Genomic DNA, 22083 nt, shown 5'->3' on the forward strand with positions numbered 1-22083 from the left:
TTTCTATAAAAATGCCAGAGAAAATGCGGATCCCATTTCAGAAATATTTACTATCTAGTAACGATTACATCACCCTCCCAACTTGATTTTCCATCATTTTCTATCCAACCATGATGATCTGTCAAGTTGCAACTCTTCTCGAACTTTGACCAAAAAAAAAACAACTCTTCTCGAACAATTTTGAGTCAAAATTATTAGAATGCAACAAGAAATTAAGAAAGAACCCAAGCACGTGATCGCGAGGGGCCGACGGCCGGACTCGTTGAAAATGAGAGCGGAGCTGTATGTATCTGTGAGATAATTGTGAAAATCAGATTCATTTTTTTTAATGGAGCATGGACTCATAGAGTCATGGTCGACCAATCAACACCAGTATAGGGAAGACGAACCAGTTGCGAACGATACAAGGCACCGGGTCGTCGATACTCTATAGTCTACACATTACTGTTCCTGGTGGCCTTCTCTCTAAAGACGACATCTTAACCTACTCCAACGATCACGACGGTCCAAACTGTCATGATTTACCCAAAAAACTCTTCTCGAATGTCGGCTGATATTGCTGCTTTGATTTTCTTCATTTGTATTCTGGCGGGTCGTTTAGATCCTTATATATAGTAAATGGAAGGTCAAGAAGCTCCACAAATGCTTAGCCAGCCATGTTTGTCAAGCTCTCTGTTCTCCTATGGCTACTAGTCCTTCTGGCACTAGCAGAAGCGCAAGGCCTTAGTTTCATCTACAATAGTGGATTCAATGGCCGTTCTGGTCGTAATCTTACTCTAGACGGCATAGCAGAAATCACAGCCAACGGTCTGTTGAAGCTTACAAATGATACAAAACAGAAAAGCGGCCATGCCTTCTACCCTAACCCAGTAACCTTCAAGAACTCAGACAGCGGCTCTGCTTTCTCCTTCTCCACCAACTTTGTCTTTGCCATTCGATCAGAGTACGCTAGACTCAGCGGCCATGGGATCGCTTTTGTTATCTCTCCCACGACAGGCTTCCCCGGAGCTCGGCCGAGCCAGTACTTGGGCCTCTTCAGCGAAACCAACAACGGCAACTCGACCAATCACGTTTTTGCTGTGGAGCTCGATACGATTCAGAGCACGGAGTTTGGTGACATCAACGATAACCATGTTGGGATCGACATCAATGGCTTGAACTCTACCAGTAAAGCTCCAGCTGGTTATTTTAGTGGTGGGTTCAAAAAGAACTTGACTCTTATCAGTGGTAAAGAAATGAGAGTTTGGGTTGATTATGATGGCACCAAGAAGCAAATTGAAGTTACTTTGGCTCCAATTGATGTTGCAACTAAACCCCCAACTCCACTTCTGTCATATCCTTATGACCTTTCCCCAGTTCTCAGAAGAAGCATGTATGTTGGCTTTTCGTCTTCAACTGGCTCAGTCCTCACATCCCATTATGTAGTGGGTTGGAGCTTTAGGATGAATGGCCAAGCAGAAGACCTTACAGCTTCCAAACTTCCGAAGCTGCCTACCATTCCAGGTAAAAAGAGGTCCATGCTTTTCACCTTTGGTTTGCCTCTGATTTCAGTGAGTGTGGTCTTGCTATTAGTTTCTGGTGTGCTCTATGTCATAAGAAGGAAGAGGAAGTATGCAGAAGTGCTTGAAGATTGGGAGCTAGAGTATGGTCCTCAAAGGTTCAAGTACAAAGAATTGTACATAGCCACCAAGGGGTTCAGGGAAAAGGAGCTTTTGGGAACTGGGGGATTTGGTAAAGTCTATAGAGGTATACTACCCTCCTCTAAAATTGAGATTGCAGTGAAGAGGGTATCACATGAATCAAGACAGGGAATGAAGGAATTCGTAGCAGAAATTGTTAGTATGGGCCGGCTGCGTCACCGGAATTTGGTCCAACTCTTGGGATATTGCAGGTATGGTCTCTGTTCTGTAGTCCTCTGTATTAGTTTCCCATTAACTTCATTACACGTTAATTGAATTTAGACAAACTGTCGTAATATATTGTTTACTTAAAGTTTCAATTTTAAAAACAATCGCAACCTTATATGCATATACCCCCGAGTTCACGTCTCTTGTCTAATCCAATTATGTCCCTGTTAACATGCTTGTCTCTTTATGTGTAACTTTTGGCTGCATATGAGAAAATGTTAATTTGATGTATACATTGTTAGCTTATTTCTTAACAACTCTAAATTTACACAATAATTAACACTGATGTTTGATCGCAGGCGAAAAGGAGAGCTGCTTTTGGTGTATGACTACATGCCTAATGGAAGCTTGGACAAATATCTCTATGATCAACCTGCGGTGACTCTTAATTGGAACCAGAGGTTTAGAGTCATCAAAGGTGTGGCTGCAGGGTTGTTCTATCTTCATGAAGAGTGGGAACAAGTTGTGATTCACAGAGATGTGAAGGCCAGTAATGTGTTGCTAGATGGGGAACTTAATGGAAGGCTAGGAGATTTTGGGCTTGCAAGATTGTATGACCATGGAACTGACCCTCAAACTACTCATATAGTTGGAACACTCGGGTACTTAGCCCCAGAGCACACAAGAACAGGCCGCGCCACCACGAACACCGACGTGTTTGCTTTCGGGGCATTTCTACTCGAAGTTGCTTGCGGAAAAAGGCCAATTGAGACACAAGGTCCGGAAGATGTGATCTTGGTTGATTTGGTGTTTTCTTGTTGGAATAGGAGTAACATCCTTGAGGCAAGGGACCAAAGCTATGGTACAGATTTCGTAGCCGAGGAAGTGGAGTTGGTGTTGAAGCTTGGGCTCTTGTGCTCACATTCGGAGCCGGCGGCAAGGCCTACCATGCGACAAGTTAATCAGTACCTAGCCGGTGACGTTGTTTTGCCGGAAGTTTCACTTCTCGGGCTTTCTTCCAGTGGCTTAACGTTTGCCCACCATGAAGGCTTTGATGACTTTGCAATGTCGTATCAGTCTTCTGTAGGCAAGGGCTTCTCGCAATCATCATATATTGCAGAGTCCGCACTACTTTCAGGTGGTCGTTGATTCCAAGCCATTCACAGATTCGGATTCAGAACCCATATTACGCATGTATAGATGCACATCGCAGTTCATTGACTGAATAATTATTGTATCTTATATAGCTTTTTATGACTGCTAATGAAAAACCATATGAATGTGTAGTTGCCTACATCGCAAAAAAAAAAAAAGATCGAGTCGCTTGTGATGAAGATACTATCTTGACAAATGGGCCTTTTGAAATTATGCAATACTGAAATCAAAATTCTAAATATAAACTTAAAAGATTATTGATGAACTTTGGCATACAAGTCAACCAAGCAAGAGGGATGGAGCAAACAAGAGGTTTCTAGTTGTAATTCATATACTCGTGTTGGGAAAAAAAACACGAATGTACTAAATTTTTAGCCTTTAAGAGATATTAAGTTTGGCTAGTGAGGAATGCTTTGTTAACTTCTAACATCTTAATATCTCATAACGGATTATTGATGATGAACCTACTTGTCATGATACGACTAATAAATTGAACGATATGTTGCTTATGAATTATGATCCACCAAGGAAATTAAATTAATTTAACCTCCCATCAACATCGATGGATTTGAATCTCGGCATGGTGACCCTCAAGCTCTTACTAACCCAACCATCTCTGACTTTTGTATTCGTAATATCTGTTGGGCCTGCAATTGCCAATCTAAACTCCATCAGCATCCAAATATAAATAGAGAGGCGCTAACGGGTCGGGTTCATACGGAGGGTATTATATTGAAGTTGGTTGGTGGTTGCTGTTTTGGGAACCCTTGTTTGGAGCTTTAGAAATGCCAGTCAGGGCGGCAGAGACCTCCGCGCCTCCTCCACATCATTCAGGTACTTCCCTCCTATTCGGGTTCTTACCCAAATCTGAACTATTCAAATGATGCAATTATTAAAGACTCTACTTTTTTACTGTTTCTGCTTACGTTAATCTGATTCTGAGTTTCTCATGTTTATGTCTGCATCACTTTGAAGGTTCCACTTGTGGACAGACATCTCCTCCACCCTTTACACTTCTAAGCGTCGGCCAGGTTTCTCTGTTTGTTTCTCACTTTTTTATGTTGCTTAGTGTGTTTGTGAAATTTGAATCATTGTGATTTTGATCAAAATTGGTAATGTTACGAATTGAATTGTGTAATCTATATTGAGAAAGGGTACGGGAATTTGGTAGTATGAATGTTAACCATTGTTGGGGATGTGGCAGGGCTTCTCGGGTACACAGAATGTTTCGAGTCTGCAAAAAGATGAGGCTTGGAGAGTGAATGTTCGGATACAAGGGTGTGATCTTGAGAATGGTTATCTATGTGGAACTATGGAAGCACTTAATGTTCCCATGGCTGACACACCAGTAAGAAGTTGCTCTTTTGCTTGCTCATTGATTTTCTAGTATCAAGGTTTTCTTCAGTATGTACGTTATTTAGTTAAGCAGTTGCGGAGTGTTATGGAACTGGTAATAGAATATCAGTTGAGATGGTGTGCTCCAGGAAGATTTCATTCCTTTTGTAGCCAATCAGTGTTTCCATTTCCATAGCGCTGTGATTGTATGTACTCTATCTTTTGCAATAGAAGTATATTAGATGGTCCGCTCCATAGACTGAAATCGAAGCATGCATTTTTTTTATATTGTTTTAGTGGGTGATGCAGCTGCTTTAGTTTGCCTGATTTTCAATTCTTCAGTCTTTCACTTACTGTCCTTGCCTCTTTACATCCATTTAATAATGCGAATCTGCATGTATCTCAAAGCATACATAGATTTCCTTTATACCTTTTCTTTTGGGTTTGGAATTAGGTTAGGCAACATGCTGAGATATGTGCACAGCTCACTCTTGCACATTATTTCTAGGTTTACCACTTTTTTCTGGACTTACAATTTAATTGTTTGTTTCTCACCCCAACCTTTTTGATATAAAGTGAAAATTTGATAATTTTATCTTTTATTTCTTGATTTTGTGCATAATCAATGTTGTATGACTTGTATCAACTAATGTTATCTCTTGATTTAAAAGAAAATGTTGTATGTTCATCATGGGAAGCTCTCATTGAGAATTTGCTTTCTTTTCAATGTGTGGTAGGTTGTCACTTTTTGGGAGGGGGAGATCGTTGACACCAAAAATTATACTTTCTTCACTGAAAAGTGGGAAGCAACGTATGTTGTTTTTTGTTCTGTTAACTACAATTGAAAAGGAACCCATATGTAGATAGTTGTTATGGTGAATAACAATCAATTTGTAACTTGTGACAGACAAGATGATGATATAAGGCACTGGACCAAATTTCCTTCTTTTTCTGCTCTATTGGTAAGCTACTCGTCTTAATGTTGTCTGTCATAGCTGAAGTTTGTTGTCTACTGGCTAATTCTACGTTTACAGAGCCAAGTGGAGGTTGATGGTGGCAAATCATTAGATCTTAGCAACTATCCTTACATTTTCATGGTAAGTTGGTTACTGCCTTACTGGCTTTATTATCACCTGTCAGTAAGCAAAAATCAAACGTCACATGAAATTTAGTTCTTTGATTTGCTGGTGCAGAGGTGGAAGGAGCAGTACTTTGTGAATGTTGGCACAGATTGTGGTTTGACTATAGCCGGCTTTTACTATGTGTGTTTCTCATGTAGTGATGGCTCCATCAACGGCTTCTATTATGATCCTAATAGCAGGTAGTTCCTTCATTTTGATGTTGGTCTATGATTTTGATGTATTGTAGAATGCTATTGATTTCCTTCTAAACATGATGGGGGTGGGCTCATGCTTAGGAAGTAAATGATCACTTTTCCTACCATTCACCATTGTCTTGGTTTACCTTTCTTATTTAGTTTGTGTGCAACTTATTGACTGATTCTAATTTTATGTGAACTGACCTGCAGCCCGTTCCAAAAACTTGAGCTGAAATCCACAAATGAGGGAAGGTTAGGAGTCAGTTTTTCGTCTTACGAACTGCAATAATATATCGTACATATATTATCCCTGTTGTACAAGCATGGTAGACATTGACAATATGTATATTTATTTGTGTCAGCAATGACACTGACGGAGCTATGTCATGATTGCCATACAAAATAGTCACTTCAAGGTGATATGAAATCATGCGTTGGATTATGAATTCTTGATTACGAGTTAGAAATAATCTTTTTCTATGATTCCTGGCATTATTTTCAGTATGCGTAGAATTTGATTCTTTCCTTTACCTTGCAACTTAGTAAGCAATAGTAAAGAAATACAGTAGTACCCCCTCAAAAAATCTTATAGGTTCCGATCTCTGGTCTGGTGAGTAGTTCAGGTTTCGAGTATGAGCAACTCGATCAGTAAATTATCCTCTTCTTTTCTTTAGCAAGATAGGACCTTCAGCGGTTTACCAGAAAAGACGGCTATGAATATAAATGCTTTACAAATACTAGAAACTGCTCACACCCAAATTGGTGTGGGAGTGGGTAGTTTTTTACATGAAAATGGATGGTTAAAATATGAGAAGAAATAATATTTTTTTAATTAATCTATTTAAGTTTTGACCAGAACACCCATAATAGTTTGTTTGTCCGTGAGTAATAAGTAGGTATATTCGGAAGTTCATATTTTAGTAAAATTTTTGGTGTCTGTTTTATAGTAATAGAGATAAACATCGATTAAAAAGGTCATGCAACATCATATGCATAGTGTGAAACTTGTTGCTTCAAAGTTCCGCATTAAACATTTTATTATCACCCTTTATATTATTATTATTATGATGTAGTATCAAAACTACATACTTGTAAATGAAAAAGAAGCTCAAGAGCATCATTTTCGCGTACTAAATCTGCAAAACAAGTGAAGAATTTACAGTATCAAGTTGGGAATTGACAATTATCAATTGACTACGCATTTCAAGGACTTGTCTTAAGGGCTACATCTTAAAACGATCCCCTAAAAGAATGATGTAACCTTCACAGTAGATATTATGGTATTGCATATATCTACTGGAGTCTGGAGTTGCATATTAACAATTTGCATTAGATGGAATTCAGTTGAATTTTATACTGGTATTCTCAAAAGTCAGTTAACTGGTAGTTTTTGTAGGCAAACAATCAGCCAATCACCAATGCCTCATGATCGATTATTCATGAGTTAAAACGATCACATACGACTTGGACCCAACTCAAGTAGAAGAAAGCCCCACTATCTCCCACTTCAGTCCGTTTCATTCTCAACTTCAGTGCCTATAACGTTGATCTTAGGCTCTTAGCTGTATAAAATTCTACATAAACCCCACATTGAAGGCGATGGAGGATGATGATGATAGAAGCCATTAATTTTCTGAAGTAGCTCACAGAGCCATCCTCGTGCATGGGTTCACGCAATTGGTAGCCACAGTTCAAATTACAAACCACCCTCCTAAAATCTAACCACGCACACCCGCTCTAACTGCATCGCTGCAATTACCCCTTTCATGGGGGACGTCTCCCTCTTTTTATTTCCCTCTCTGTCTCTAACCACCCACTACTGCTACGGTTCCACCACCTCTTCTTATATATAGCTAACATTCTTTCCATTTCAACATCAACAATGGTATCTTTTCTGTTCTCTCTCATCTGTCAAAGTACACAATTTAAATCATAGGCTTAGAAAGATTGATGTTCCTGCATGTCAGAGCTGTCCCATATTATTGAATTTGCAGATTAAGGAACAGAACGATAGGCAGAACGATAGGTCTGCTCGAAAACAATAATACTGCCGTACCTGCTGCCACTCCAATAGGTTGAGAACCTGGTCATATGGATCAAAGTTTGCTCTGCGATGAGGTGTGGCCTTCCAGCCCTCTGGCGACTGTTAAGAACTACATGATTGATTTCCAAACATTATCAATGTATGCAAGAAGTAAGCAAGACTATGATGAATCTTTTACTATATGCTTGGAGAAGGAGATGAGTTACATGCCCCAACCGAACTACGTAGAAAATCTCTGCTCAAATCACTTGGCTATTGCTAGGATTAAATCAATCCAATGGTTTATCAAGGTTAGTATATAGATTATTTTCAAAAAGAATGCTACCCTTTCCTTTGCTGATCAATTTGTCTCCTGCTGTTTCTGTTCTCCAGTCGATAAGCCGCTTGAACCTGTCCCTTGGAACTGTTTTTTACGCTGCAAACTACCTTGATCGATTCATATCTATGACTCCTTGCAATGTAAGCAATAAGATGAATATATGTGTGTGTGTGTGTGTGTGCGCGCGCGCGCGAGCGGAGGGATTCAATATTTTCTTTTAACTTTTCTCTCTTATTTATTTTTTCTAATCTTTATGTTTAAATAATTTGGTGAATTATCAGGCATGGAAACATTGGATGGTGGAATTGTTGTCCATTGCCTGCTTATCCATTGCCTCTAAGTTCAATGAAACCTGCTCTCCTACCCTGCTTGAAATTCAGGTATACTTCATCATTGTGTGATCATTTTTTCTGCGAGATATATTGTATGATCGGTTGATGTCTTGTTATTTGTTAATTTAAGGAATAGTAAATTGTTTTTTTTTGTCTACTATAAATTTACTAACTGGTTCATGTGTATATATATGAATTATGAAATGATCGAAGATGGAGGATCTGGACTACTCTTTCGATTCCAGCACAATCCAACAAATGGAAATGATGGTACTAGAGGCATTAGGATGGCGCCTTGCTTCTACGACAGCTTACTCGTACCTAGAACTGATGTTATCATTGATTGATATCGACTTCGGATCCTTTAAACCTCAAATTCACGAACAGTTGATTGCCAGATTCAACAGTTTGCTTCTTGGATCTATTTCAGGTAGTAGTCACGCACTCACGCACATATTTCTGGCCCGTTCTCTTGATATCAGTGGTTATGGATTTAAGTAGAAACTACGAAGTTTGGATCCCTATTGCTAAACTTAACCTTGATTAATCTCCTAAACCTGCAAAACATATTTTCAGACACATATAGCAAAGTATTAATACAGAAATTCAACCAAGATATGCTGAGTATTTGGTGATATATGTATTTATACATACTTCTACATACTAATAGGAATAATGAATAATGAGTAATGAGTAACGGAATATTCAAATATAAATGGTCCAGACTCGAAGCTGCTGGAGTTTAGGCCAAGCGTGGTTGCCATATCGGCTCTAGGTTGCAGTCTTGACAAGTCACTTGTTTCAAGTACTGCATCTGATACCTACCGAGCCTGTGCTACAAGTCTACTGGATAATAATCAAAAGGTTGAACATCATAGTCCCCTTCCGCTCCCTTTTTTTTAAAAAATTAAAATTCTCCTTCTGTTTTTATTAATAATTGGCTCTTCAACCTATCAGGCTGAATTGGTCAGGTGCCAGAAGTTCATGGAAGCAAAATCAGTAGCTGATGATTGCTTATTAGTTCACGGGGTTTTCCATTTCTGCCCTTCAAGTCCCACAACTGTGTTACTGAAGGAGCGGATTAATTATTATCATGTTGATTTCTCCCTCTTTAAGATGAGAGCTCAGAAAGTGAACACTGCAGATTCAACAAGGATCTGCCAGAAGAGAAAGAGGGTAGAAGAAGAAAAACACTAATAAACAAACACCATGTTTCATTGTTTTCTTTTAAGCTTTAACCTGCATGGAATTGTTGTAACACCATATAGTGAGATTTACGGCCAAGAAAATCTTGGCCTTTGTTGTAACACCTTATATTAGATAAGAAATAAGAGCAAGCATTCCCGGCCTGCTTCTAACCTAGCATTAATACTTTCATGTGTTGCCAAATCACGTACTATACAGCAAACGTATAATCTCTCATCCGAAATGTATGGCTCCTTTCTCTTCGAGCTAACATTGGCAGAGAGAAGCAGCAAACTACACGCCTATAATTTCTGTTTTCTCTGGAGTTCTCTTATTCATGGGCATTAAAGACATGATCGAACGAACTTGCTAGAAACACTGTTCATGAAATGTGACCTAGTAAGAGTAAGTTCAGAACTTAAATCAACCACGGAGGAGAAGTTATTTCTGGCATGTCCCACTAGCTAAACTCCAAAGTCCACACACAAGTTAAACGACATCCACCATCATCATAACGCAAAGCATCCAAATATGTACCTGGAGAGCTCTTTGCCAAGTTTTGCTATAGTGTCCAACTAGATAAGAAAGCAAAAGGAACCACCAATAGCATAGAGAACAATCACTCAGAAATCAAAATGGCAACTTCATCATCTACCATACTATCATCTTCCTTCCTTCCTGCTGGGATTTTAACAGCAAGCCATCCAACCCAGAAACTCTGTATTTTCTCAAATGGGACTGTGCATCGCACAGCCTCTACAAAACGTGCTGCCTTCAGCGTTCGAGCTGCCAAGCTTCCTCCTGGAGTATGTTCTTTGCTTACTTTGTCAGTAAGATTGATTATTCACGTATACGTCTAAAGTTGTGATGATAGCTTTGATAAGCATAAAATCATTAATGTGTATGAACCTGGTTCAGGTGGTGGTGCCAAAAAAGGAGCCAAAGTTTGAGGCCCCTTTTCTTGGGTTCACCAGGACTGCAGAAATATGGAACTCTAGAGCTTGTATGATTGGACTTATTGGAACCTTCATTGTAGAATTGGTAAATTCTACATCTTTTCTTGTTTTTATGGGCTGGAGTTGCTAATTGATGAAGTTCGAGAGGTTTAATTCTGCCTGACATGATTTTTTCTTTTCTTTTTTAAGATATTGAACAAGGGGATACTGCAGCTGATTGGAGTGGAAATTGGAAAAGGTCTTGATCTTCCTCTGTGATCATTCAACATGGGTATAAGTAACATTGATCGAAAGCATTTTTGTAATTCATCTGAAGTGGGCATACACTTTTTTGTACCTGGAGTAGTTTGGTGTGCGGACTCTTGTAATGTATCAAACTTTGATATAACAGTTGAAACGAGCTCCTTTGACCTCTAGTGTCAAACTGTCAATACTCAAGACTGTTGAACGTTTTATGCCACTCGTTCTGCAAATTGGAGAATGTCTATCAGACCTTAGATTTGCTGCAAATTAATCTATCATATCACTTTTTAAAATGATAATGGTTCTATATAGAATATAGATGTAACAAAGCACCAGGGACCGATCAATTGTATCATCAGATTCCATATCAAAATTTATTCCAAGAAGCATCATTTGAATGTATATAACTTTCGGCATAGATGGTTCTTCATTAACCATTAATAAGTACGTAATGATAATCTACACATGCCATTATATCAAATGGCTTGAAGCTAAGCTGCAACTCTTCTCATATATGCTGTGTCATTAGGCAGTGAAGAGGAATTGATGGGATTGGAACCACTGTTCCCATTTTGCTGCATAACATGAAGGAACCTTGAGCTGCCACTGCTGTCTGCAGATCCTAGGAATGAAAACACTACAGCACCCTGCTGATTCGAGCATCTAAAATTGGAACTTTTAAAGATTCATCTGAATTAGATACATCTAATGCTTCTGCCAATGAAAGCCTGCGATTTCCCCATGCAGCCTCCGCCCACTTCTTCATTTCTTCTCCTTGATGCTTTCGGTTCTGTTGGACACAAAGTACTTCTGCATACCCACCTACGCAATAACTTATCTATATCAATGAACATAACCTTTTTGGGAACCTTCAAATTAAAAGGTCAACATGTCAAAAGGGGCTTATTACGGGTTTCCACATAACAATACAAAGACTGTTTCAACTTAAATTAAAAGTTTCACCACAACTATCAATCCAAATATGTATTTTATGGTGCAAGTCAAGATCAAAAAAAAAAAAATTCAGCTCATGCATGAGTTACAGTCTCTAACTACGGATTTATCAAAATGCATTCTGAGAAACTGTTCATATGTTTAATCATTACCTCTTGCAAGGGCGACTATATCATTTCTATCTACCTTTGTTTCTGCACCTACACAATCCAAAAAAGAGCATCAACACAGTTAACTTAAGTTTAGGAGACAATGATGTCACAGACTTCACAATTACACAGACCTTCAGCCTCAAATGGTGGAGCTTTCAGCAACTCTATAGCCTTCCTATAAAGTCCCTGTCAATAAGGTCATGGCGATAAATATTGTTATAACAAAAAAACAGCGAGAGAGCTATGCACGTTGAACAACGGTATTGCAAATCATGTGGATAACATGCAAGTTCTAACCTCTTGGATCAATATAGAACTGGAATGCTCTTTGATTGCTTTACGCCGAAACATGAGAGCTATGCAGGTTAAAACAACGCCCACTTTCGGATGATGAGAGCCTATACACAGACCAATGAAGCCACATGAGCAACAAGCATATCACATCAAAGATATGAAATTACTTTGCACTTCATAAAAAAATGCATTATCAAAGCAACAGACCAAAATGTTCCTCTGTTTTAGTTAAAGCTTTTGTTAATATCTCCTCAGCATCACCAAAGTTCCTATACGAAAGAAGGTTAAATTCAGGGGTATGCTTGACAGATGAAAAAGGAGAGGTTCAATGGTAATCAAAAGGTTACCCTAAATGAGCCTCAAGCTGTCCCAACGTGCATGTGGCTGCTAACAAAACTTTGTCTGACGACATATTACCAGCTGCTAATGCAGTACGGTCACTGAACTCTTCATTACTAGAATCATTTTGAATAATTTTCTGGTAAACTTTCTTTGCCATCTCAAAGCTCTGTCTGGCATGCAAGAGCTCTCCGAAAAATAAAGCAGTACTACCTACAACCTTTTGATTAATGATATCATGTAGAAGTTAAAAAAAAAAGGGTCAACACAATCACATTGAAATAAACCATACCGGTAAATTCTTCGACTTCTTCAACATTTCTCTCAACTTCTCGAATGAAAAGTTCACCTGAATAACCCAAAGCTCCAAAATTCAATTTTATGTCCTCTAACTCAGTCATATTGCAGCTAGTTAAAGTAAACATGAGATTATTAGTAATATAAAAGGTACCTTTAGCAACATCTTTACATAATCCAAGATTGCCATGAACAAGCTCAACAAGTCCTTTTACTGCTACAGCTCGGGTATATCCCTCGGGATCACTAGCTTCAAGTTCATCATTTTTTGCTGCAAGTTCTAAGCATTTATCCGCTAGCACTGATGAGGTATGATCCTATACAGTGCGAACCTTCTTTACTAAACCCAAAACAATACAACAGAACACGAAAATGATTTCAATGGTCTAGCAATAATGTACCTGTTTCAACTCTAAGTGCAGTCCAACAACCGCCTCCAATGCAGCAACTATAAAATAAGCCAGACAATGTCATCAGTCAAGTAATTCTTTCTAATTTTCTATCAGGCAAACTCATAAGCATATGGTACGGCAAAATCTTACTCCTAACACCAACTGAAGAGCTGCTCAAGTCTTCAACTTTCTTCAGTTTATCTATTGCGTCATCAAGCTTTCCTCTGAAAGCGTCGAATTTGAAGTAATATTAGTTTCTTAATCTACAAAACTTACTACTTGACTGGGTTTTGGAATCACCAAAAACACAAAAAAAAAAAAAATAAGGTGCAACCTTTCAGATAACAAAGTAGACATAGCCATTAACACCATTGCCCTTGAATTATGACTAGCAAGGTCCTGGCCTTCACTTGGCTGAGAGGACAGGCACTGTTCCAACACAAGCTGAGCTTGTCCGTATGATTCATCTAAATTAATCAAAATCAAACTGAATTGGAATTTGCTTTGAAAAAAATAAAACTAAAATAGGGGAATTGAAGAGAAGAGTTGGGAAGGGACCTGATTTGTGAGACCTGGCGAGAGAGAGGGCGTAGTTGATCATCTGAAGAGCAACAGGGTTGGCGTTAGTCCCATCGTGGAGAAGCCTGGACGGCAGAGATCGTGCGAGGAGAGAAGGGAGGAGCTTCGGGGAGGTGCGGGCGGCGACGGTGGCTGGTGCCGCTCGTGATAGCGCAGTGCGTATCATCGTGGTTATTGAGACAGAAACTCCAAAACCTCAAACAGGAGTAGAAGGGGGGTTCAGGTTGCGGTTAACTGGGCTCAAAGATTTTTAGTTCTTGTTACACAGTATCAGGCTTTTAGTTGTTCTTGACATATCATTCCGTGTCACACTCACGTACTATTATCGAATGACCTAACTTTTTTTTTTTTAACGAAGTCACAGATTATCACTTTAACTAGTAAAAATTAGAGGTGGGCACGAGACGGGATGAGATGGGACGGGACGAGACTCATCCCACGTCTCGTCCCACTCTTTTGAATCGGGACGGGATCGGGACAGGACGAGGGTTTTTAAGAATGCATCTCACTCGGGATTTATCCAAAAAAACTTTTTCATTAACAAAATAACATTTAATAATGAAATTTTAACCAAAAAAATACAGATTATGTTCAAAATATTATAATTTACCATTATTATTTGAATTGATATAATTTTGGAGTTATTAAGAACATAAATTAGTTTCATTTTGATACAAATATATAAGAATTTCTAAGTTTTCATTAAAGGTGGGACGAGACGGGACGAAGCGGGATATAAATTATTCGTCCCACGTCCCATCCCACTATTATGAAACGAGACGGGATCGGGACGGGACAAACGTTTTTAGACCTCCGTCCCGTCCCTACGAATTTCGGGATGGGATCAGGATTTTCATTTTTTATGCCCACCCCTAGTAAAAATTATGTCACTAGAACAAATACCATGTACATAATATATAATGTCACTAGATTACCAAATGACCAACTTAAATGGTTAAGATCTCTGACTTTAATATAGATACACATGGTTTTAGCGTATGAATTAATCTCCAGCTACGATAGACAACACTTTAGCAAATTATGGTACATGTTCTCCTATCACATTGTATTAGTGGCCACTTGGTAATTATTAGGTTTGGTTTTTTCGATTGCTTTTTCTTAAAAGCAGACAAAAAATTTTTGAATGAAATAAATTACACTGTTTATTTGCACGTTATGCATTTGAAAAAATTTCCATAAAACTTGCTGAAACTATCGCAAAACCTAAAACACCAGTCAGGGATTTAAGAGACCAACAATAAGAGGCACATGAGCTCAGTTAAAACAAAATAAAACTTGGCAATCACGTATTCAACACTTAATTATGAATTACTGATTCTTCATGTTTTCACTTTGAGGAAGTCATTGCTGAAGCACCATATTGTTCTCCAGCGGTTGAAGTGCACACATATCAAGGCTCAAGAACATCCAAGAAAACTGAGTGTGGTTGCCAAATTTATGTCCGCACAAAGAGGGATTATTCCTCCACTTGAAGAACCGTGATTGTTAAGATTTATTTTGTTCATGGGGAAAGCTAGTGCATCATGGCTAAAATGTCCTTAAATTAAAATGGCCAACTTCCTTGTACTTGGGAATTGTCAAGGGTTGAAAAATGTCTATTTGATCGAAGTTCCAGGTGCAAGAGGAATTGGCAAACCTCCACTCCCCATTAATCTCTACTTTGTTAAATTTCAAAGCGCAGAGCATAGAGCATATGAAAATGAAGCTTGAGAAGGTATTGCTTAAATGATGGTTTGGAAATTTCTCCACTTCTTTCAGCTTTCGATTATCAAACTGAGAAATCAGAGTGCGAGTTAGCTGCAGTTACTAACATAAGATGAAGCGAACTATCCTTTCGGATCCAAAACCAGACTAGCTAGTCCATTAAGTCCATAATCTTTCACTTGCTTTGGCTAAACAAACTTTTATAACTCACAGACATGCATACCTTTTTTTTTTGTTACAAGGGGACCTAAAAGGTCTAGAAACAAAAAACACAGAGACTAAATATTAAAACAGGCTCATGTGCGCCTACATTTAGCAACACTGGTCAGATCGTCTAAGAAAGTCTGCGCAGCATGGGTAGGGGGATTATCAAACTCAATCAGCCCAAACTCATGAGAAGTACTCTTTTTGGCCAAGGCATCAGCGACATGTTACACTCTAAAAAAATATGAGAGAGTTTCACATTCTGTAGTTTGGAAATCATAGAAGCACAACTAGCAAGCAGGGACCCAAGAGGATGCATAGAAGTGTTATCCTTTTACATAAGTTGGATAAGAATGGCAGAGTCAGATTTAATTTCAACATTTCCACTGTAATGTTTGACAATGAGTTTCAGACCAAAAAATAAGCCCTAAGCCTCAGCATCCAAAATCTCCCTAATCCCCAAGTTCATTTGAAAACCATGAATCCAATGCCCATGCTGATCTCTAATCACCATTCAAACACCAATTTTCCCAGAGTTAGAATTTCTGGTGCCATCAATATTCAACTTATACCAACCAATAGGAGGCCTAGACCAGGAAAGCATAGTATAACTATAAAATGAACTCACTTTAGTCTTGCTTAGATAGCAGCTCCACTCTTCAGCATAATCTCAGATGATTTTAGCAGTGTAAACATACATGATAAAAGAGGTATCAAAAACACACTTGTTTCTCCACTTCCATATAAACCAGCAAACAAAGACAAAAAATATTGCACCACCGAATGTTATTCTTGACTTTAAAATGGCAGTGGGGCTGAGCCGCCAACCAGCCATTCCAATCAAGAGAAAATGAATTAGCAATTGAAACAAGAGGACTCATACCATTCTAAATAGTCTTAGATCTGCAACAGTCTCTAAAAAGGTGAATGAGGCTTTCATATGTAGAGTTACAAATAGGACAGGTAGCATTTGTAGTAAACATTATTCTAGCTCTTTGAACATTAGTTAGAATTTTCTTGTGAATCACAGACCAAATAAAAGTTTTCAACTTGGGAGGACAACTCACCTTCCAAACAAATCTCCACAGAGGGTTTTGAGCGTCATTTATCTCAAAAAGAGAGTTGTAAGCAGACTTGACAGAGAAACAACAATTAGAAGTAGGTCCCCAAATAAGTCGGTCAGCAGCATCCTCACAAAAACCAGTTGGAACATTAACAATTTGAAGAACAACATAAGAATGCAGTACATAATTTAAAAGTTGAATATTCCACCCATAATCACACCAGAAGTCACAAACTAGAGCATTATGATCAATAAGAGCATAAAAAGAGCACAATCAATAAGAGGTAGAGAACCAACCCACACATCATGTCAGAAATTAATCTTTTTACCACAATTTTAGGGTTGTTTCGGATCTTCCTAGTAAAAGGGTTGGAGAGGAATCGGGAGTGGATGGTGGCTTAGAGCCTAGGAGAGGTCCTAGAATCCAAGAAATTAGGGAACTTGATGAGGATGATTTTATATCCGATGATGAAGAGGAAATAGATGACTTGAGTTTTGATTTTGAGTCGGATTCGGAGGGAGTACAAGATGGATATGGAGAAGAAGAATTTGAGGCATAGTTACATATGTTTGAGATTGTTTGCAAGAATTGAATTTGGTTTGCTTTTATTACTTATGTTATTGTAATAGACTAATGGTTGTTTTTATTTTTTAGACATTATTATCTCTTAAATATTGTAATATTTTATGGACTACTTTTATTATTTTGGACATTATATATTAAATTATATGTTTTTAAAATAATAAAAAAATCCAGAAATTAGAATCCGAGTACTCGGCCGAGTACTCCTCTACTCGCTACTTACCAGCCGGCCGACCGACTACCGAGTAGCGAGTTTTAGAACCTTGACGATTACTTGTAAACTAGGGTAAAAACCACTGTCAGTAGTACTTTTCAATTTTTCATTATAATTGCTGCTACTTGCATTTTAAAGCAGTGATCATTCTCGTTTTTGTCTATATCCTAGTACTTTTCAATAAGCATTAGATTCACCTGAATATATTGGTTGATCTAGAAACCCAAACAAGTAGTCTATCAATATTCAACTTCACCTTCCATGATATATCTAAATTGAGTGCAGCTTCCGATTTATTTGATAAACTAAATACCATATGCATTTTCTTTTCTGGACAAAGCTCGATAGTGAAAGAAAGCGCTCAATGGGAAGCAATGAATTTATGCCCTATATATCATGAAAGTGAAAGGGAAAAGAGAGCACAGAAAGAAAGCAGAAGACACTGAAACAACTAAAATCACCTAAAAAGCATGTTCTTGTCTCAGCTTCTATATATATGATTGAACTGAAGAATTTCCAAAGCACCAGTCTTAGTCTTCGTTCCTTTCTCTCGATTTCTTTCTTTCAATCTCTATCGGAATTCAAGTAATTAGTCTCTGAACAACCAATGCCTACTTCCTCTCTTCTCTTTCCCTTATTATACATATTAGCCTCAGTCTCAATTACCAGCAATTCTTCACCCTCTTCTTCTATGTATATACATTACTCTATTCTTTAATGAACTATTCTTTGTATTGGGTTTTTAATTGAAATTTTGGTTGCAGATGGGGCTCAACTCATTTTAGTGAATAACTGCAAAGAGAGCATATGGCCTGGTATACTTGGAAGTGCAGGCTTAGCTACCCCCCAAAGCGGCGGTTTCCATCTCGGAAGTGGTGAAGAAGTAGTTCTTGATGCGCCTGAAAATGGTCAGGAAGGATATGGGGTAGGCAGGGTTGCACCTTTGACAGTAATGGTAAAGGTAACTGTGAAACAGGTGACTGTTCCGGCCAATTGCATTGCCAAGGAAAAAAGGTATCCCTCCAGCAACTGTGGTCGAAATGACACTGGGATCATCAAATTCACCACTCCATTTTTATGATGTGAGCTTGGTCGATGGCTTCAATTTGCCGGTGTCCATGAAACCTGTTGGGGGTGGAATAGGTTGCGGTGTTTCTTCATGTGAAGTTGACTTGAACATATGCTGCCCCATCTGCATTGGAAGTAAGGAGAGGAGGCAAGGTGGTAGGGTGTAAGAGTGCTTGCTTGGCTATGCAGTCTGCCAAGTATTGCTGCACTGGAGACTTTGCAAATCCAAACAGTTGCAAGCCAACTCTTTTTTCTCATCTATTTAAGGCTATATGCCCCAAGGCTTATAGCTATGCTTTTGATGACTCTTCAAGCCTTAACAGATGCAGGGCTTCACGGTATGTCATCACTTTCTGTCCTCCCCAATGAAAATTGGCTAAAAGGGATTGGAGCCAGTCCTATTCCGCTTGTCAACTATGCTTGTGGTTTTGTATTTTTTTTTCTTATTATAAGCAAATGGAACAGGTAGAACTTGGCAGGGACGGATCTAGGAATGAAAACATGGGTAGGCTGAATTTGCCTTATGAATGAACAAAGTTATTTTGAAAAAACAAATTGACATAATATGTATTCTTTTTAAGGAATACCGATATCACCTAATAACACACACACACACACATATATATATATATATGTATCATTCAAAGTTAAATAGTCAATACAAATACAAATCAAATTATTTAAATTGTAGCATTTGTTTACTTAAAGCATAAAACTCATCGATAACACAATATGAATCAATAGTATGAACAATGTCTTTCTCCATATGCACTGTCATTAAATCAGCAAAAAAATCATCACTCATCTTAGTTCGAAGTCGGTCTTAATAATCTTCATAGATGAAAAAGCTCTCTCTGTTGTAGCTGTAGAAACATGAAGAGCCATCACTAAACGGACTAGTCTTTCAATCAACATAAATGGTGTTCTTGTTCTAACAAATTCTTGACACAACTTTGAAATGGTGCAGAGATTCTGAATTTCCTGAAGTTCAGAAAAATTGATACTCAAAATGCTCAAACTCATTTCTTAAATCATCCAAATCGGGTACATCATGAGGATAATATTTCTCAGCCAAATTACAGATGTTGTCAATGTCAAATGATTGGAAATCAAATCGAGGATCCAATGAAGAACTAAAAACCTAAAGCTCCCTTGTTTTCTCATTCAATCTAGTATTTAGTTCCATCAATTGAAAATCAATTACGACATAAACTACTTGAACACGATAATAATGCTCAATGGTAACACAATTCAGTTGTTGAGAAGGATGACCTGTACCTTCCAAATAAGGAGCATTAAAATCTGGAGCAACAATGACATGTGAGGCACAAAATGACACAACACTAGCAAGGAAACCAACCCAACCATCTTCTCTCAACTTTTCAAGTTGACCCTTCGTGCTTGAAACTAGATTCATGGCATTTATAATTTCTTGAGATTGTTCTTGCAGTGACTTACAAAGAGCATTTGTGATTCTCATAATTTTCCCCATCAATAATAAACAAAACACAAAATCAAATGATCTTATAGCTCTAAAAGCACCCAAAGCTTGTCCATGTATTTTTCCAATAAGACCATTATCAATCATGTTTTTGAAAACAAAACTAGTTGAATTAAACAATTTCATCAAGTTCTTAATAGAATAATACCTTGAACTCCACCGAGTAGCTCCCTCTCTTTGTAGATTACATGTCTGATTAGCTCCCTTGCCAGTTTCAAGTTCCCCAGTAGCAATTTGTTCCACAACTTCAACTTCTTGAATGCATTTCAACTCATAAACGTTCTTAGAAAATGAGTCGATAACATTAATGATACTAGTCAACATCTCAAAAAACAAGTACACCACATCTCCATCTGTAGCTGATGTATTCAAAGCTATTTGTAGGCGATGAGCAAAACAATGTACATAGTATGCGTATGGGCATTCTTGCAAAAATAATGCTTGCAATCCATTCCATTGACCACACATGTTGCTAGCACCATCATATCTTTGGTCTCTCAAATTTTCAACTCGAAGATTGTATTTAGTGAAAACCTTGTCAATCTTATTCTTAAGAGTTGCTGCACCAGTATCACTAACACTTACAACATGAAAAAATCGTTCACGAACAAACCCTTGAAAATAAACAAATCTCAAGATGATAGTCATTTGATCTTTTTTACCCTCATTTAGTGATTCATCCATAAGTATACAAAACTTGGAACCCCTAAGCTCTTCGCATATCTTTTTTCTAACTCTTTTGGCAAAAATATTAAGAATCTGTTTCTGAATACCTGGAGCAGTATAACTAGCATTTGCAGAGGCATTTTTTAAGGTGACCTTTGCAACTTCCTCATTCATTCTCCTATATGAATCCACAATTTCAATAATATTGCCATGATTAGATGACTCGATAGATTCATCATCACCTCTAAAAGCAAGTGCTTGCTTTGCCATCAATCTTATAGCCTCTACTGTAGCCCTAAGCCGCAACCGATTTTGTTGTACCAATTTTGCTAGTTGTGGATTTATTGCTTTTTCAATATGCCCACACACATGTTTCAAGCTCAGCCAATCTTGTATAGCTTTATCATGTGCTGATCCAGTCTTCCTGATATGCTTCCTAAAACAATATGCCTTATCATTCTCAGAGTACTCAAGCCAAAGATATTTTTCAAACCACTTCCCATTCAATCTGCGATCTTGATCTCCATAAAGATGTGATTGATACTCTTCTAGTTTTGGTTGATAAGGACCATACAAAACATATCTTTTTCAAAATTACATCTTGCTCATTAATATTACATGAAGAGATTGTAGGACGTTTTCCCGGATCACGTTCAATATAATTAGCATTAATTAGTTGACACTCAATTGTTGGAGAAACAAAAGGCTCTTGCTCATCTAAGCTTGGAATATCAGGCACGTGAACATCATTTCTCTGAAAAATATGAATTTACATTCTTTTGAAATTTCTAAGGCCTAGGATTTTGAGATTGATCTGCCATTGGAACTAAGAACAAAAGCAAACAAAAACCATCAGAACAAAAGTAATTACAAAAAGCTAACAATCATGCCAATTCAGTTTGTATACATCCTATATAAGAAACAAAGGAAAAAAGTGACAAAGACACAAAGTTACATCTGCCCAAAAGAAAGCAATAATTATATCCCTTCAACTTTCTAACTCTAAAACAATGTCAATTCAGTTTGAAGCAGCTTTTCTTATAGTGGGAGTATTACCACAGTGCGTTAGTGCCAACGGTAAAAGCTTAAACCCTTGGCCTAATTCTTAATCTTTTGTCTATATCACTATATCTAAACAAACAACAACATTACAATAACAATCCTTAAAAAACAATCAGATTTACAAATCTTGAAAGCCTCAAATAACAAATCTTGGAAACCTAATTAACAAACCCAATTTGTCAAAAAACCTAATTAACAAATCTTGAGAAATAGATATGAATCAATACCTGGGATTGTTTGATCAATAGGATTAAAG

At 37.9% G+C, this 22083-nt stretch overlaps 7 protein-coding genes across 8 annotated transcripts; 5 read left to right on the forward strand and 2 right to left on the reverse strand.

Annotated features, from left to right (window-relative positions):
* The first annotated feature begins 345 nt into the window (after positions 1-345).
* Positions 346-3135, forward strand: LOC126800997 (L-type lectin-domain containing receptor kinase IV.1-like). Its single transcript, XM_050528432.1, has 2 exons — positions 346-1891; positions 2207-3135. Exons 1-2 carry the CDS (start codon positions 657-659, stop codon positions 2994-2996), a joined length of 2025 nt encoding a protein of 674 aa, XP_050384389.1. The 5' UTR covers positions 346-656; the 3' UTR covers positions 2997-3135.
* A 478-nt stretch (positions 3136-3613) lies between these two features.
* LOC126799430 (uncharacterized) lies at positions 3614-6138 on the forward strand. Its single transcript, XM_050526632.1, has 8 exons — positions 3614-3836; positions 3978-4033; positions 4207-4350; positions 5075-5148; positions 5245-5299; positions 5372-5434; positions 5531-5658; positions 5866-6138. The coding sequence occupies exons 1-8, from the start codon at positions 3788-3790 to the stop codon at positions 5942-5944; spliced, it is 648 nt and encodes a 215-aa protein (XP_050382589.1). The 5' UTR covers positions 3614-3787; the 3' UTR covers positions 5945-6138.
* Positions 6139-7384: 1246 nt separating this feature from the next.
* Positions 7385-9759, forward strand: LOC126799989 (putative cyclin-D7-1). The gene is made up of 6 exons (XM_050527253.1): positions 7385-7989; positions 8072-8158; positions 8300-8398; positions 8564-8780; positions 9075-9214; positions 9308-9759. Exons 1-6 carry the CDS (start codon positions 7747-7749, stop codon positions 9545-9547), a joined length of 1026 nt encoding a protein of 341 aa, XP_050383210.1. The 5' UTR covers positions 7385-7746; the 3' UTR covers positions 9548-9759.
* Positions 9760-10123: 364 nt separating this feature from the next.
* Positions 10124-10921, forward strand: LOC126798820 (light-harvesting complex-like protein OHP1, chloroplastic). Of its 2 annotated transcripts, none has more exons than XM_050525882.1 (3): positions 10124-10365; positions 10454-10576; positions 10681-10921. In XM_050525882.1, the coding sequence occupies exons 1-3, from the start codon at positions 10171-10173 to the stop codon at positions 10747-10749; spliced, it is 387 nt and encodes a 128-aa protein (XP_050381839.1). In that variant the 5' UTR covers positions 10124-10170; the 3' UTR covers positions 10750-10921. The 2 variants fall into 2 exon arrangements, with proteins under 2 accessions (XP_050381839.1, XP_050381840.1); XM_050525883.1 differs by having other exon boundaries at positions 10124-10341.
* Positions 10922-11061: 140 nt separating this feature from the next.
* LOC126798818 (uncharacterized) lies at positions 11062-13979 on the reverse strand. The gene is made up of 12 exons (XM_050525881.1): positions 13721-13979; positions 13497-13629; positions 13313-13386; positions 13172-13218; positions 12925-13087; positions 12766-12822; positions 12482-12686; positions 12342-12403; positions 12138-12238; positions 11972-12026; positions 11841-11888; positions 11062-11556 (listed from the first exon to the last, which is right to left on the reverse strand). The coding sequence occupies exons 1-12, from the start codon at positions 13905-13907 to the stop codon at positions 11372-11374; spliced, it is 1317 nt and encodes a 438-aa protein (XP_050381838.1). The 5' UTR covers positions 13908-13979; the 3' UTR covers positions 11062-11371.
* A 4086-nt stretch (positions 13980-18065) lies between these two features.
* On the forward strand, positions 18066-19005 carry LOC126799717 (thaumatin-like protein). The gene is given in 5 exon segments (XM_050526970.1): positions 18066-18198; positions 18295-18429; positions 18432-18539; positions 18542-18717; positions 18719-19005. Coding segments are annotated over 5 exon segments (729 nt in total). The 5' UTR covers positions 18066-18137; the 3' UTR covers positions 18968-19005.
* A 734-nt stretch (positions 19006-19739) lies between these two features.
* On the reverse strand, positions 19740-21035 carry LOC126796766 (uncharacterized). The gene has a single exon (XM_050523498.1). The coding sequence runs from the start codon at positions 21033-21035 to the stop codon at positions 19740-19742; it is 1296 nt and encodes a 431-aa protein (XP_050379455.1).
* Positions 21036-22083: the final 1048 nt, after the last annotated feature.

This window comes from Argentina anserina, chromosome 6 (assembly GCF_933775445.1).
Source record: "Argentina anserina chromosome 6, drPotAnse1.1, whole genome shotgun sequence".
NCBI classification, from domain to species: domain Eukaryota; kingdom Viridiplantae; phylum Streptophyta; class Magnoliopsida; order Rosales; family Rosaceae; genus Argentina; species Argentina anserina.

Bases quoted from the DNA above. Each gene is read 5' to 3' on its own strand.
- LOC126798820 (XM_050525882.1), top strand. From the start codon at position 10,171: ATGGCAACTTCATCATCTACCATACTATCATCTTCCTTCCTTCCTGCT. The intron at 10,366-10,453 runs GTAAGATTGATT...AACCTGGTTCAG, and splicing joins GTTCTTTGCTTACTTTGTCA to GTGGTGGTGCCAAAAAAGGA. The intron at 10,577-10,680 runs GTAAATTCTACA...TTCTTTTTTAAG, and splicing joins GAACCTTCATTGTAGAATTG to ATATTGAACAAGGGGATACT.
- LOC126796766 (XM_050523498.1), bottom strand. From the start codon at position 21,035: ATGGCAAAGCAAGCACTTGCTTTTAGAGGTGATGATGAATCTATCGAG.
- LOC126798818 (XM_050525881.1), bottom strand. From the start codon at position 13,907: ATGATACGCACTGCGCTATCACGAGCGGCACCAGCCACCGTCGCCGCC. The intron at 13,088-13,171 runs GTACATTATTGC...CGCACTGTATAG, and splicing joins TGCACTTAGAGTTGAAACAG to GATCATACCTCATCAGTGCT. The intron at 12,404-12,481 runs GTAACCTTTTGA...TCTTTCGTATAG, and splicing joins CAGCTTGAGGCTCATTTAGG to GAACTTTGGTGATGCTGAGG.
- LOC126800997 (XM_050528432.1), top strand. From the start codon at position 657: ATGTTTGTCAAGCTCTCTGTTCTCCTATGGCTACTAGTCCTTCTGGCA. The intron at 1,892-2,206 runs GTATGGTCTCTG...GTTTGATCGCAG, and splicing joins CAACTCTTGGGATATTGCAG to GCGAAAAGGAGAGCTGCTTT.
- LOC126799989 (XM_050527253.1), top strand. From the start codon at position 7,747: ATGGATCAAAGTTTGCTCTGCGATGAGGTGTGGCCTTCCAGCCCTCTG. The intron at 8,399-8,563 runs GTATACTTCATC...AAATGATCGAAG, and splicing joins CTACCCTGCTTGAAATTCAG to ATGGAGGATCTGGACTACTC. The intron at 9,215-9,307 runs GTTGAACATCAT...TCAACCTATCAG, and splicing joins TACTGGATAATAATCAAAAG to GCTGAATTGGTCAGGTGCCA.
- LOC126799430 (XM_050526632.1), top strand. From the start codon at position 3,788: ATGCCAGTCAGGGCGGCAGAGACCTCCGCGCCTCCTCCACATCATTCA. The intron at 4,351-5,074 runs GTAAGAAGTTGC...AATGTGTGGTAG, and splicing joins TTCCCATGGCTGACACACCA to GTTGTCACTTTTTGGGAGGG. The intron at 5,435-5,530 runs GTAAGTTGGTTA...TTGCTGGTGCAG, and splicing joins ACTATCCTTACATTTTCATG to AGGTGGAAGGAGCAGTACTT.